The sequence below is a fragment of the Plectropomus leopardus genome, chromosome 4, assembly GCF_026936395.1.
Source record: "Plectropomus leopardus strain MGB_pleo_1.0 chromosome 4, ASM2693639v1, whole genome shotgun sequence".
NCBI classification, from domain to species: domain Eukaryota; kingdom Metazoa; phylum Chordata; class Actinopteri; order Perciformes; family Serranidae; genus Plectropomus; species Plectropomus leopardus.
This window is the reverse complement of record NC_142179.1, coordinates 3572458-3588424: the sequence shown is the minus strand read 5'-3', so window position 1 is coordinate 3588424 and position 15967 is coordinate 3572458. Positions and strand designations below refer to the sequence as shown.

Sequence of the window (15967 nt, the reverse complement as noted above, 5' to 3'; positions counted from 1 at the left end):
AAAGAAAAAAAGATCTTTGGGAAATCGTAGCGTACAAATTCTCTAACCTCTGTGCTGCATTCTGTGTAATTGTTTAACTCCTGACATCTAAAACATGCCTTTTCTACAGTTCCCTTTATAATAGAATAGACTATGGCACAAAAAGTAAATGATAAATAATTACAAATCCACCAGAAAAACATGTATTAATAAGAGAATAAAAGTGATTCAGAGAATGGTGATAAAAAGTGATTTTGAGGTAGTTATTAATATCATGAGAGTACAAATTCTGACATCAAAAATCAATGTTAAGTCCCAAACTTACTGATTAAACAGTGCAGCTTGAAGGAGAATTTGGAGTTATCTGGAACGATAAAGGTTCCGTCACATATGGCAACTTGACTCTCCCCAAATGGAAGTGCGAAGAAACACAGCTTGTACAACAAGCATCCAAGTGCCTGTGGAGAGAAACACAAAACAGTGATGAGAAACACGTCAACTCAGTTAAATTTTGCATGAAATTTTGAGTACCAGTGACAATGCAATACCTCAGTTTGATACTGTATTTTGACTTGATTTGATTCATTTGAAGCATGCAAAAAAATTAATAAAGAAATGATCATATGAACAAGCAGATGGACAAAAAAGTAACATGATACAATGAAAAACAAAGCAAAAGAAATGATCAAACACATGATGATTTAGTTTACATGTTTGAAAAGGAGTGAGAAGTACAAACATTTAATCCCAACTCTTCTCCATAAATCATTTAATCTTAACTATTATTAATTAAGTGAACATAAATGCATTCACCCACATACTTACAATCAAATATCTACAATTTTACTTTATTGTTTACAGGAGAAAAATAAATATTAAGTAACATAATAGATGCACAGTAACTCCTGTAAACAGCTGGTGATTGTCGAACCCCGTCTTCATCCCTGCAACTTGTGAGAATCGTGTTTTTATACATTATTTTTGGACGCTTTCTCAGTAGGATGGCTTAAAGAGACGGGCGGTAAAATCGGGCATTTCAGACAGATGATGAATTCAGGCCGACAGTGTGAGAAAAAATAAAGTGGTCTTTGAACATTATAGCAAGTTAAGCATATTCTAGTAGAAACCCAAACTAAAAGTATGAACCCCAGAATTAGCATAATATGGGAGCTTTAAATTATGTAACAAGCACTTATTTTACCCCCGAGCATTAACTTTCTTCTCAGTCTAACAAAGTAGTTTTGTTGCTCAAACCGTAAGTATTTTGGTGGCAAAACCTATTTTTTTGTGAACACAGTTGTTAATTTTGTTGCAATAAAATACATGCAACTGTTGTTTTTTTTTTGTTGTTTTTTTTTCTACATGATGTGTGTCCTTTAAATTTGATAACTATACTAACATTAACATAAATGCATATACCCATCTACCCAAAATTAAATATCTACAATTTTACATTATTGTTTACAGAAAACAGAGGAGGATAAACTTGGAAAAAATAAATAGTAAGCAATCAAAAAAATAAATGGTAAACCCCATAAACAGCTGGTGATTATCAGACCCCTCTTCATTCCTGTACTTCGTGAAAATCATGTTTTATACATTATCTTGAGCTGGTTTATATTTGGACATTATTTTAGCTCCACATTAAAACTGTTCCATAGTTTCACTCCACATTCATTTACAAAAACTTTCCCTAGTGGTACAAACACTGTAACTTTTGAAATTAAATTTTCCCCTCGATCACTGAGCATTTTATTCTACTGTTCAATACTTTTGTTTAGAATTGAAAACTCTTTTTTTTGTAACTGAAAAGCTAAACCTCAAAGCTTGATTTTATCTTTACACAACAGAGCTGTGAAGAAACTTTGTTCAAAGAGAAACTTTTTTCCGTCCTCCTGTGCTGCGAGCGTTTGAAGCCCCCCGCTCTCCACCGGGAGTCTGACTGACTTTAATGACACATTTCCCCGAACGCCGCTCTTCTGCGCACGCTGCGATGACACAGTGCTGCTTAAAACTGCACTATCTCCATTTACACAAAACCCAGCTTAAAATCAATAAAGGAAAATATCAGATCAAAGTATAAACAATAAAAAAGACTATAAAACTGTTCATGTATTTTAAGCAAACTTTGGATGCTTGACAGTTTTTGACTCATAGTGGTGCAGATACACATTGTTTGAAACATGAAAGTTATTTGGTTTCAATATTTGTCCAGAGTAAATATCTAACATTTGGAAAGATTACAAGACTGGATTTGTAAACCTCCTTTTGATTGTTTAAAAAAATAATAATTAAAATACAAAATGTAACTGTTTAATTTCTAAACATAAATTGGAAACCTGTCAGTTGATGAGATGTCTTTAAATTGAGCAGTCTTTTTTATCTTTTTTTTTCGTTAGTCAGTGTATTTTTAGGACGTTTCTGTCTTCATGTTTTCCTGTAGATAAGCGCTTCTCTCTATCATGCTGCTCTGCTCTTTGGTGCAGAAGAAGCTGCAGACACAGAGCGAGGGGGAGTCTAAGTGAGACAGAGGCAGCTGCTCGAAGGTAGAGAGACTTTGTCCGGTCAGGCTCTGAGATAACATTATCTTCTGCTGTCTGTTGAAAGTGGTGAATTTACAGCTCACAAAAACTTAAAAGGACAAAAAATGTCGCATTAGTAAGCATGCAGCTTAGGGCTGTGCAATTAATCAAATTTCAATTTCAGCTCCCAAAAATTACAAAAACAATGTCATTGAGAAAAAACAATTACTTTTCCATATTCTGTTTTGCAAGTTTACCCTCATTTTGTATTGTGTCCTGAATGTCACATGCATGCGCATTTTCACACCTCCTTCCCTCAGCCTGAGCTCAACACTTGTGCGAGAACACTTTGGATATGAAGCATTCGACGTGGAGCAAAGAAAGATTAAAATGCAAGATTTGCTACATGGTGGTGTCCGCACCGCATGGCAACACGTCAAATCTTTTTGATCAACTTAAGTTTGACTAAATAATAAAAAAACAAAAGGAGAAAAGGATAACCCCATCAACATCCACCGCAACACAGTCATCAGTTAAGAACACATTACACAAAGCAACTCAACAGGAATTAAATTAAGGAATTAAAAGAAGCTCAGTGGGAAAAGTATTAAGGGAAATTAAAGTTCAACTGTTTATATACAAGGTTTTTTATATTCTATAAATACAACATGTTTACAAAGTCGTGATTTCAACATTGACCAAAATAATCGTGATTTTGATTTTTGCCATAATGGAGCAGCCCTACAGCAAATACACATGAAAAACAGATTTCTATGACAACTTCAAAACGTTAAGTTCAGTGTGAAGCTGCATTATTTCTCTGCCCACCGAGCTGCACGGACCTGCTTAGCAAAGAATTAATGTTCCTTATGTCGCCGGCTAAGAAGCTGCTTTTAAAAAACAGGCCCAGAGTCTGCTCCCCTGGCAATATGGCTGCCCAAACAAATCCACATGCGAAATTGCTCTTGCTCCCAAATCATATACTCAGTTGGCGCTATATTTGGCTCCAGCATCTTTTTGTTGATGATGCAGTCAGAGATGAAAGAGACTTTGGAATTAGCCACAGCGTTTAGGGGGATGGTTTTTTTTCTTCCTTTAAGCGCTCTATCTGAAGACGGATTTTCTTCACAGTTCCACATTCGACGAGCTAATCCAGTCTGATACTGAACTCCTAATCTGAGGCGGACAGCACATCTGCCAGCGCACGCCAAAATGCACGGATAAATGTTAAAATGTGACATTGTGTGAGGCGACAATGTAAGAAACAGCAGAGTTTTAAAGCACGTGGCTAAACACAGGACAGGAAGTGAGCATGCAGGGGGTAGTCGACAGGATGTTGGTGTTTTTGTTTTGCGTCCCACAGCAGTTCCTCCAACCAGAGGCCCGTTTAAAGCTTCTGTCTTTTCATCTCAGACTCACACATTTATCCACTGTGGCAGGTGCATTCAAGTAGACAAAAAAAAGACTGTTTTCAGTGGCGATTTAGTCAAATCTACAATTTATCAACACAGTTATTACACGATTATTGTTCTCTGCCTGAGGAGATTAAAACATATTTCTATAGGGAAGCTTTTCATTTTAATGACTGATTTATTGTCTATTTTTTTGTATCTTATGTATTTTGTGAAGCACTTTGTAACTTTGTTTAGATAAGTGCTACACAAGTTATTATTATTATTATTATTATTAATATTATTATTATTATTAATATTGTTATTGTTTTATTATTTTATTTTGTTATATATATATATAACATGTATGTTAATATATATATTGCTATAATGCAGAGGCATAAAAACTTAATATTGAAAAGTCCATTACAAATAAAACCTATCATCATCATCATCATCTATCATTATTATTATTATTATTATTATTATTATTATTATTATTATTATTATTATTATTATGTTTGTTATTATTATTGTTTTTTTGTTAATTTCTTGTGTTGTTCTTGTTTTTGTTTCGTCAATCAAAGTGTAAAGCACTTTGAAAACCATTCGATTTGTTTGAAAGGTGCTACATAAATAAAATTTGATTGGTTGAAATGTTTATATTTTTGGATTTATGTATGCTTCTTAACAAAACCATCTGGAACAATGGATCGTTTCAGCAATAGCTGTCTTTTAGGGCAACAAAACAAGTGAAGATCACATGTTTATAATGCACAAAGTGACCCATTAACAGCCACATCTTTATATGCTGCCTGTTTTAACTTCCTGGGTGCATCAATTTACACACTGCACCTCAAAATGGCAGCTTTCCAAGCCCCTGTTCCTGCTTCTCTACCTCGCACCTCCCAAAAAAAAAAAGAAAAAGCCGAGGCCTATTTCACACGAGTTTATCGAGGTCCTCGACTGTGCCTAATTATCTCAAACAGAGGGAATATAGAAGAGGACAGGCAGCAGGGAGAGAGGAACAGGACGAGGCGGAGAGGAGTGAATGATGTTGCTCAATGTTTTATGAGGGAAAAACGCTGTTGGAGAGCTGGTGGAGGCAAATAGCCCGGGGCGAGAGAGAGAGCGCAAGAGAGAGCGAGAGCGAGAGAGAGAGAGAGAGAGAGAGAGAGGGAGGAGGAGGAACCTGTCGGGGCGGACTGACGCTCAGGACACTGACAGGACAAACCAGCCCTGCAGGGTGCATAACACACACACAAACACAAACACTGTACACACATACACAGTAGGCCCTTACCCATATATCAGCCTTCGTGGTGATGGCTTTCCCTGCGTACAAGTTAATCATCTCCGGCGCCCGATATGAAAGGGTCGTGTACCTGTGAGATACAACAACAACAACAACAACAACAACAAGTAAGTTACAGGTCAAAGTTCAAATGACAAAGTAACAGAGATGGTTTACTCAAGTAACACCTGCATCCACATCAGTTTCTGGTGCTGCATTCAGACGCCTTTTACAAGCATTTAAACTTCTGAAAACTGAGAAAATTGATTTGATTTCTTTTAAAAACACACAAAATTTGTATTTTTTTTTTTTTTTTTTTAAAAAAAAGCAAAATGAGCAACTTGACAAGAAATGTCGTGCAAATGCAAAAAAAACCAAACAAATTAGTAAAAAATTATGAGGAAATTATCTGAATATTAGCTTGGATGGATTAGTATATATTATCAAAAAATTAGGGGGAAAATATCTGGAAAATATATTTTTTATTATTTTAATTAAATGTCTAAATTATGTTACTAGGGTCATTTTTTTTGTTTGTTTGTTGTTGTTTTTTTGTTTTGTTTTTTTAGGTATTTGGGTATTAGGCATAACCATGTGTCTAAAGGATATGAGTACATATCATCCACTGTAGCCAGGGTTTGTGTTAACAATTTAATTACAGAAATATGGGATCAAAATGCCGTAAGAAAAGTCCTGATCCATATATACATAAAGACAGAGTCAGATTGAGTCAAAGTGTTGCAAGAAGGGACCCCAGGATTTCGGTTTTATATTTTTATACTTATATTTTATTCCTCTATGTAGCTTGGTAAAACCTGCTAAATCTTGAACATTTAAAAATGACAATACAGGTGTTCATATTTGTGTATTTACATTTTAGCTTTGCCACTTCTACTAAAGTTAATGATCTTTAAGTATTTCTCTCAACACTGCTGAGGACACTTTTGGATTACCAGCACAGAAAATTAAAAAAAAAAAAGAGGCCATCGCCAATCCGAAAATGTTACCTCCTTCTTTCAGTGTAACAGAAAGCAAAAACTTTTTGTTTTGTTTTCTATTCAGAGTCATTCTGATAATAATCAAAGCAGCTGGTTGTGTTTGGTGAAAACCCAGCTGGGTTATGAAAATGCAAAGACTGAGTCTGAGTCACCAGAGTTCAGATGGTTTCTGTATGACCGGTGTCCTGAAGCAGAGTTTGCACGAGGTCATGTACTGCAGATAAGCACCACACACACCGCACTTTATTGCAGCTGTAAATGTGGGAAAGGGAACAGGCCAGATCTGAATGAACTGCTTGGATTTGACACACAAACAGAAAACATACAGTAGGATAAAACACAGCAGCGAGTGCAGGGGTTGTGGCCACAAATGAGCACCAAATTTACCGCCCCCCAGTACATCATCATCCGCAGCGGACCAACAACCGTTTGTTTGCAGTAGCGTGTATATGTTTGGGAAGTGTACGCTCGTACAGCTCTTTGTTTGGGGAACAGAGTTATTCTGATCTGCTCCCAGTGTGCTTTGTGGACACAAATAAACAGACCTTGAGTTGCAGCACGTTGAGTGCAACGCTGCATTTGACAGCAGTCTGGCCGCACGCCAGATTTGGTTTATTTAGGAGTGTTCTGGAGGGCTAACAGAGGAATGAGTGAAGTGTGATTAGCACACAATGATTTGCTGGCCTTGGATGTCCAAAAAGTGAATTATGGTTAAAGGTTTTTTTTTTTTTTTTTTTTTAAAGAATCCATTAACCTGGCCTGTTGTGACAACCAATATGACCTGCCTGAGCCTTGGCTTTTCAATGAATTTTATTTTTTTTTAATTTTATTTATTGAATATTTATTTATACATTTTAGTTAGTTTAGTCTGTTTTACTAGATGCCATATTATTTTATAATTTTTTAACATTTTTAAAGATTATATATTATGTTAGCCTTTTATTTACCTTCTTATCCACTATTGAGAGTATCTCATTTATTTATTTATTTTACTCATGATTTTTTTTCCTATTATCCATAGGTTTTATCCTGCCTCTGGTGTTTTTCTCACTTATGGCAGCATTTCTAAGTTTCCAGTTTTAATGAGTACTCTTATTTTAGTTCTTATATTAATTAAAAAGTCTTGCTTTATACCCATGTGCCTATGTACTTGTGTACTTTTGGTTTTATTGTATGAAGTACTTTGTGTTATAGTTTTGTTTGTATGAAAAGTGCTATATAAACAAAGTCTGATTGATTGACCGATTGATTACTCAAGCTACAGTCAAGCTATGGTCATAGCTCGATGAGGCCATTTAATGGGACTAATGTCTCGTCCCAGTATACAAGCACTGGGGGAGAATCTGTTTATCGATATGGCGTCATAAGTCCCATTATCAGGCGATAATTATAGTGCATCCCCAGTATGAACCCTGATTGTTGCAATAGCCAGAACATTGAAGTGACAGATAAATATTATGGTTTTACAAACCACTGTACTGAGTGACCTGGAGAACAAAACATGTCTTTCACTGACAATGACACTTACTTTTTAATTTCGTCCTCCACGGCAGTCACTCCATCTTTATGAGGCAGCAAAATCTTATGAGTGGAGCTGCCAAAGTCACACAGCACATAGTTTCCCTGGTCGTTCAGCAGGATGTTTTCAACCTGGTTACGAACAGAAAAGGAGGTTTTAGACTTTTAAACTGGCAGAAAACATCATCACACACATACACACTATAGACCATAGATGCACTGACAGTTGTCACTAATCATCCAGTGATAGAGCTGCAACTCCACAACTTTTAGATCTGCATTTACAACCTGCACCACCCACAGGAAAGGACAATATCAGCAGCAGCAGCAGATTACAACTGAAGACACAAGCATGTTTTGAGGCTGCCATTTAAAAAGGAAAGTAATGGGGTGCATAGAAGCTTACTGGGTAGAGCGGGCGGCCCACGTACAAAGGTCGTGTCTGGCCACAGGTTCAATTCCAACCCCCTTTGCTAGATGTCACTGCTTTCACTGTCCTCTCAAATAAAGGCAAAAGGCCCAAAAATAATCTAAAAAAAGAAAGCAATAGCAACTACCATTTTGAAAGTGTTTAGACTGCAGTTTTTGTTTTTATTATAACTGTTTATGTTTGAGGTTTCATATTTTACATTTAAACCTGCTCATTGATTTACCGTCTGTTCTCTCTTTCTCTCCTAAATTTGTACACCTTATTATTAATTAAAGAAGTACTTCACTGCTTGAAAAAGGGTCTTTCCATATGACTGTGCAGTCTCTGCAGTAGAAATACCCAAATACTTTTTTTTTCAAAAATAGGTGCTACATGACCAGAGAAAACAGAGGAAAAGGACTGTGGCATATGGTCAGCAGGTAGAAAACTGTACAAATACCAGAATGCACTGTGCTTCCAGGTAGCATGTAACAACGGCATGCAGATACCGCAAGCTCTCGTAGGTTTCACACAAGTGTCCATATCTGAATGCGGCTCCCACAGTCGCCGCAAAAGGCTGCGACAAGGTTAAAAACATGACGCCAGTGAAGTTTTTCAAAACAACTTGGCACTTTGGGGCTTCAGGACACTTGGATTATTTTGGATGAGCAGTATGGAGACATTTTGTGGATTAAGTATGTATTTTTTATTTTTTTCAAATCCTGGTCACCATTTGCTTCAATTGTTTGGGAGATGAGTGCGACATATTTCGCGGTTAACCTCTGGCAGTCTTTCCTGAACTAAAAAACTTCACCTGACTTTCCATCGGCATGAGGGTGACAAAATAATGAATTTTTTTAATGGTCTATTTTTAATGGCTTCTCAGTTGAAATGAACTATCTGACAGAAAGGTAACACAGTGAAAATACTCTCCATATAATGTACAATCAAACACATATTGATTTTTTTTTTTTTTTTTAGGTGGCTAAAATATGTGTATCGATCTGAAGCAGTATATTGCTTCACTCCCATGTCTGACTCCAGCCTGCTTCTCAAAACTGGGGTCGTGACGATTGACATCTACTGTAGGTAAAATACTGTCTATGGATAAGTACTTCATATAACCCCACTTTAAAAAAATCCGAACTTGCAATTTAATGTAAATCTCTGGAAAAATGTATAAAGTTACCTCGCCTGTAGGAGGCAGACGCTGTAACTTTCTCTGCCTGTACAGTCGGCTGCAAATCAACATGTCAACATTTGCAGGTTTAAACTGCTGCTGCGTTTTATTTGTTTTGTTGTAGTTTTTTCGTAAGCAGAACTGGTCACAGTGACCAAACAGCTCCCTCCCATCAAACAATCTGCATCCTGTGTAATTTTAAAAGTTAGACTGTGGTCGTGATTGAGACGCATCATGCCATCAAAATCACATCAGCTGTGACTCTGAAATAGTTTGTGGCAGACAGATGAACAAACAAACAATCAAGCCCAAGCTAATCTCCCATTACATCATAATGGGCACGGAAGACAATTAGTGGATAAAGTCGCTTGTAAAAACTCACAAATCCCACTAAATTGATTTAATACACAGCGATGGAGTAGTGAGACAAGCCCACATTACAGTAATTCTGCCACAGGAGTCTCATCAGAGCTGCTCTGTGGCCTGGTAAACAGGAGGCAAAATTCAATAACAAGTCTGTCTGAAAAACAGATGTGCTTCTTATTTTTATGTTATCAGATGTGTTCCATTTTTGGGTTTCAGAACTCGTTTTTTTAGATAATACTTTTAGGGCCGCAGCAGAGAGATTACAAGCCTGAATGACAAAATAAAAACAGCAAAAAAAAGGGAATGATGGATTTTTGAGTAAATAATAAAAGAATTGAGAGCAGGTGGAGAAACGATGGGACACAGGTGGCATAGAAAGAGAAAACGAGAAAATGAAAACAAAGATGAGACTTGCTGAATGAGTAATAAGACAAATAGAGATGTAAAATGAGGGTTCGTACACATTTTTACCAATAAATTTCCAGTACTGTTCCATGACTTTGTAGCAATTTTTTGAAAGACCATACATTCTCTGAAACAGCCAACTTTATATATATATATATATATATATATATATATATATATATATATATATATATATATATATAAATTTTAAATATAATGAATACAGAAAACGATTAGAACTGAATATTAGGGACAGTTCATTATTTTTGAGAGGGGAGGGGGTGGTGCAAAAAGGGGGAGGCATGTTGGGGAGGGACTTGTGCTTTTTATTTTGGCTTAGGGGAAGGGTATACATCTTTAAATGTTTGTATTTCCTGTTTGTTTTACAGCTGATTTTTAAAGAAAAATTCTTTTTGTGATTTTTTTCCTTTTATAGTTTTTGGCAGTTGTTTAAGGAAAAAATGCCTTTATTTCCTTAAAAAATTTCAGGTGTTTTTTTTTTTTAAACTAACTTTAAAAAACTTTGTTTCTGCTCCAAACAAAATTATTGGCACTTTTTAAAGACAAAAATTGGGTGATTTTTTTTTAATTGTTGGCAATTTTTTAATTTAAAAAAATTGCATTTTTTAATTTAAAAAATGTGGGCAATTTTTAAAGAAAAAATGGCAAGTTCTTCTTTATAAGCCAGAAACTGAAGGGAAGTTCCGACAGTTCTTGCACACATCATGTGTTATCATACAGGTTTGTTAAACTTTCGGGGTATTTTTAGTTTTCCGAATCTTTCCCAGACCTGGGAATTGCTGATTGCAAATTCCATGACTTTTCTGGCCTGAGTAACAATATAAAAACAGCAGAGAAAGTAATGTGGAATGAAATGAGGATGGATGAAGGAAAGATGGGAAACAGGTGTCAAAGAAAGAGGAACTGACAATAACAAAACAAAGATGAGTTTGGCTGAAAGTGCAATAAGGGAAAAAGATGTGAGACATGAACGTCTGAAAATAGAAAGCCAGTCGGAGCTGTGACACAGAAGAGGAGGAGAGACCAAATAGAGAATCAAGAAAAAGATTTCAAACTGTCCAAAGAAAAGCTGAGCTAATGAAAGCAACACAGTGTCTCAATGCTGTTGACAGCTCGAGGTTAAGGGGCCTTTTTTTGCACTCTCACTTCCCCTGGCGATGCGTGACTGGGCCTCCGTGGTCTTTTGTATCCCTGCGATGTTATGTAAGCCATGTAGGCTGAACAGATAGATACAGACAGCGAACAGAGGACGGGCCTGTGAAGCTGAAGGGACCGCACTGTTTAGAGGCTTGTCCAACTGGACAGAGTACAGCGGCCCACTGATGGAGCACTGAGGAGAATTCAGCTGGGGTGGCTGGGAAATTACCACCAGCCTCCAAGCATCAGCAGAACGAGGGTAAATCTGGCCCGGCGCCACTCTTGATTAAAAAATCTGTTTGAAAACCAAGTTAGCTCAAGTTGGTGAGGGATTTCGAGATTTAAAAGCAATTGTGGCCTGTGCAAACAGTAAGTGTGGCGCAGGAGTAGGAGGAGGAGAAAGAGGAAAAGGAGGTGGATGAGTAACGAGCAGGGGGGGTATCAGACGGGAGGAAGGAGAGGAAATAAGAGAGCAAGCTGGCAGAGGAAGCCGGGGAGCGTAAGAGGAAGCAGAGGAGTTAGAACGAGCAGTGAAACCAAAGTGTTCTTTCTTCTGCTGACCAAGCACATTTACATCACTTAGCTTTATAAACAAAATCTGACATTTTATTTAATGAATAACTCAAAGTGGCCATTTTAACATACCATTGTTCCTGGCCCACTTAGTCTGCAAGGTGTCTCAGTTTTTGACTCTATTTTGTAGAGTCCAAGTGCTCACATGAGGCAGGAAAACTTTAACTTTTGGAATACAGAGAAATACAGCAGGCAAAGTCCATTATCACATCTTATCTGGTTCACTAACAACTTGATGTTATTCCTATCTCACATAAAACAATAAGTTCCTACAGGACAAAGCACAGTCAAACACTTACATGGATCCACACCTACACGGACTTCTCATCGTCTTCTAGCACGCAATCCTATTCTCTTTTGTAAAGCGCACTAAACTGCTTTACCGCACCATAGCTGTGGTACATAACTTAGAAATAACATAATGAGTAATGCAAATATAAACATAACTTTAGTTTAGTTTACTGCTATACACCATTAAACTACACAAAAAACTGTTGTAAAAACTTGAATAATATCAAAAGTTATATTGTATGTCATATATCAACATTAGCATCTTTACCAAGTATAAAATATGCAAAAAAGTGGCTCTTACATAACTGTAAAAAGTAGGGAACCACAAGTTCCCTGTTTTGATTTTTGTCACATCTCTAGAAATCCACCGCTGCAGATTTTGTGCAAAGCACCACACTGATTGCAAACGAGGGGTGGGAAAAATATTGAATATACTCAACGTATTGCAGCTTATTCCACATGCAATATATAAAAATACTATATCCTGAACATTGAGTATAAAGTGTCACATCACTTTTATACCAGAATTTGGTTCTCTCGTTCTACTACAGCTGTCTGCGTCTAACAGACACACACACAGAGCAGGGCTTTTGCAGAGCTCCAGACTGTGACTATTTAGTCACATTTTGTGACCATGGAGCACTACTGCGATTTCCAAATACTGTTAATATATAAAGTGGAGAGCTGTTAGTTTGTTTCCAGCTTACAGGGAAAAAAATCATCAAGTTACACAGCCCTGCGGTAATTTTCTAACTTAATGAGTGGTAGCGGCCTGTGAGCAGGTGAGGCATGTGTTTGTAGCTGAATAGCTCCGATCACGACTATTTAGTCACATTTTGTAAACAGGAAGCACCAGCACAACTTGGAAATCTTAGTAATATAAGAACTGGAGAGCTGTTTGTTTGCTGCCCACTCACAGTGAATGATTCCTCACAGTTAAAGGTGCCATGGTTACAGTTTAACTTTCTGCTAACGCTAACAACCAACTTTTGACCAGAAGCTTCAAGTCCACAACAAAAACACTGACACGTCCGGCCTGAGGTGAGCCTTCAAAATAAAAGCACCATGGGCCCTGCTTAATGTTTAACAAGGATAAGTGGTTATGGATAATGGATGCTTAGATGATTTAATATCTAACCATCCATCAGTCAATTAATCCATTAGTGACTCTGCAGATAATTATTTGACAGAAATGAATGGTTTTAGTCATTTATCAAGCAGAAGTCAAAAACCTCTCTGGCTCCTTTTTTTTTTTACTGCTGGTCTGATAACAGAAGCAAATCTAAAGATGCCCCCTTGGATTGTGAAAGTTGTGATGGATATTTTTCTGTCAGCTTACAGAATTAAAACAAAAACAGACTGCGTTTACATGGACATAAATAACCCATTAACGATCTGACATGTTAATACCATATACTGTTTACAAAAATCCTGAATACACTACCTGGAGTACTCTTAAAAGAAACCAGGATGTATATGGAGAATATAAATAACCCTGTAAATAGTAGTATTTTTACTTTATTTTTTTATCATTCTTTGTGTATTGCTTTTTTTTGCAATGCTTATTGTGATTCAGCCTTTTTTCTATCTGTAAGTTGCTGTAACGAGTGAATTTCCCCTCTGAGGGATCAATAAAGTCTTATCTTATCTGACCCGATTCCTCAGTGGGATAAGCCTGAGCTAGTTATTTGTGTCCATGTAATTGCACTTATTGGTGGTGATAATAATGATTAGTTTCATCTAACCAGTAGATAAAGGGGAAAGAAAGAGAGGAAGGATGAAAGGGGAGAAGAAAGTAATGCTCTCCTCACCTTGAGGTCTCTGTGTATGACGGGCGTCTTGCACTGATGCAGGCGGGCCACGGCCTCGCACGTGTCACAGAAGATGTGGAGGACCTCGGCCTCGCTGAAGCCGACATTCAACCGTTGGTTCATCTGCTTCACCACCTGCCCCGCTGCAGGAGAGACGAAGACCGACAGCTTTAGGATTCATCACTTCAGGATGGGAGACCAAAGAAACAGCCTGCGTGTTTGGTGTTTTGACCCTTGCAAAAAAAATGTTGCAACTGGGATTCTTTTGGTTAGAATTTTTTTTTCCAAAAACATGGGGAGAAGGCAATGAGCATCTTAACAAGATACGAAATTAGCAAGAAATTAGTAAAATATAACAAGAATATAGCCTGAAAATAAGTTGTCTGAGTGTGTGTATATAAAGAAAATTAGTGCAAAGTGCAAAATAATTTAAAACAATATATATGTATCTTTTTTTCTGTATCATAATTAAAAAAACAATTATAGTGATTATAAATATATTTTTCTGGACTTTTTTTTTTGTTTTTGATAAATTTCTAATTTAAAAAAATGTATTTTTAGGTCATTTTCTTCATAATGTTTTGAAACTTGTGGGTAATTTTTGCCAAGTTGGTCAATGCCTTTTTTCCCCATGTTTTTCAAAGGAATTTAACCAATTTGCTCAGAGGTTTAAATCACTTATGAGAGGTGTTTGAATGCAGCACAAGAAAATTGACTTCAAACCGGGTTTTGAATGGTTAAGAATGCTTAAATTCACAAGAAGTTGATTAAAACTCAAAATTTACAGTGTAACAAATGGGATCTGAACACCTTGAATGTTTTGGTTTTATCAGTACAAGTCAGTTAATGTCATACTTTTGCAATAGTAACAATAAACCACTAACATTAAAAAAAGGGAACTGGCCTTGTGTTATTTAAGAACATGACATATCTTCTGCTTTTATGGTACACTGAGTATGTGTCAAAAACAAGCAAAATATTTTTTATAATATTTGGCCTGCCTCCACACAGCAATGAGCAGGAAAATCTTTCAATCAGTTTCAAAGTCTCCATTTAAAGGCTGCATCTATGTGAATTTTGTTAGTGAGCAGAGTAATGTTTCTATATAAACATGTCCAATAAAGGAAAAAAAACGCTCAAAATAGCCTTAAAAAGCCAAGCTGGGTCAGAGAGCTGCCACAATCATATAAATGAGCCACACGAAGGACAGAGGCAGCAACAACGCAAAAACTATTAGAATATTAACAATTAGACATACAAGAACAGCCACGCGTCTTTATAATGAGTAGATCTGTCCCAAATATCAGTTTTTTGAGGCATCGACACTTCAGTGACAAAACGATCACAATTATAAAGCTTGGGGGGAGAGAGGGACATCAGTGGATGCACCTAAAATAATGTGACAATTAGCCACGTTGGTATCACACAGGTCGCACATTGGCTGTAAAAGCAAGAAAAAAGGATACTTTGTGAGATGGCTAAGCTGTAACTTTCTGTTTTCAGTTGATTTTTCCAAACCAGTTTCCTTTGGAATATATGACACTTTTGGAGGTCACCTTTGTAAATTTTGAAACTGATATTCTTCTACAGCTTACTAGAATTTCTGTAAGTTTAAGTGTCCTTGTCTGGGGAAAAACAAAAAATAATTAATGTTGATGCATAATGAATAACACCAGACAATTGTTTCTCTATGGAATTTTAGGGATAATGCATATATACATTTTTTAAAAAGCAACATTGAAAAACTGATTTTGACCTTGATAACCAGCCTGAGAGCATCAGAGCATTTGGGTCAGCCCTAGTAACTACTGTCCATGGCCCCATAAATGACATGTATATAGTGGGCAAATGCTGGATTCTATCTTTTTTAACGAATGTGCACAATATTGTTGCAAATTCCCCCACTGTTGGGACTAATAAAGGATTATCTTATCTTATTAAGAATAGTGATGTGATAAACAAACACCTTGCTGTCATTTTGGTCCTTTGTAAATTTGAACTCTTAACACTTTGTATTTAAACCGTTGCACAGCAAATTCCCTTTTCTTATATGAAGACCAAAAATTGTACAC

At 36.6% G+C, this 15967-nt stretch overlaps 1 protein-coding gene across 3 annotated transcripts in view; it reads right to left on the bottom strand.

Moving 5' to 3' along the window:
- The window catches only part of bmp2k (BMP2 inducible kinase), a 70954-nt gene that overhangs the window by 22666 nt on the left and 32321 nt on the right, over window positions 1-15967 (bottom strand). For 2 of the 3 annotated variants that reach the window (XM_042487821.2, XM_042487820.2), the window contains exons 4-7: window positions 13896-14038; window positions 7713-7834; window positions 5196-5277; window positions 305-437 (exon numbers count right to left, since the gene is read on the bottom strand). In XM_042487821.2, coding sequence (XP_042343755.1) covers window positions 305-437; window positions 5196-5277; window positions 7713-7834; window positions 13896-14038 — 480 coding nt within the window. Of the gene's footprint in view, window positions 1-304; window positions 438-527; window positions 551-5195; window positions 5278-7712; window positions 7835-13895; window positions 14039-15967 lie in introns of those variants that run through there. The other variant, XM_088076328.1, reaches the window with a different exon arrangement.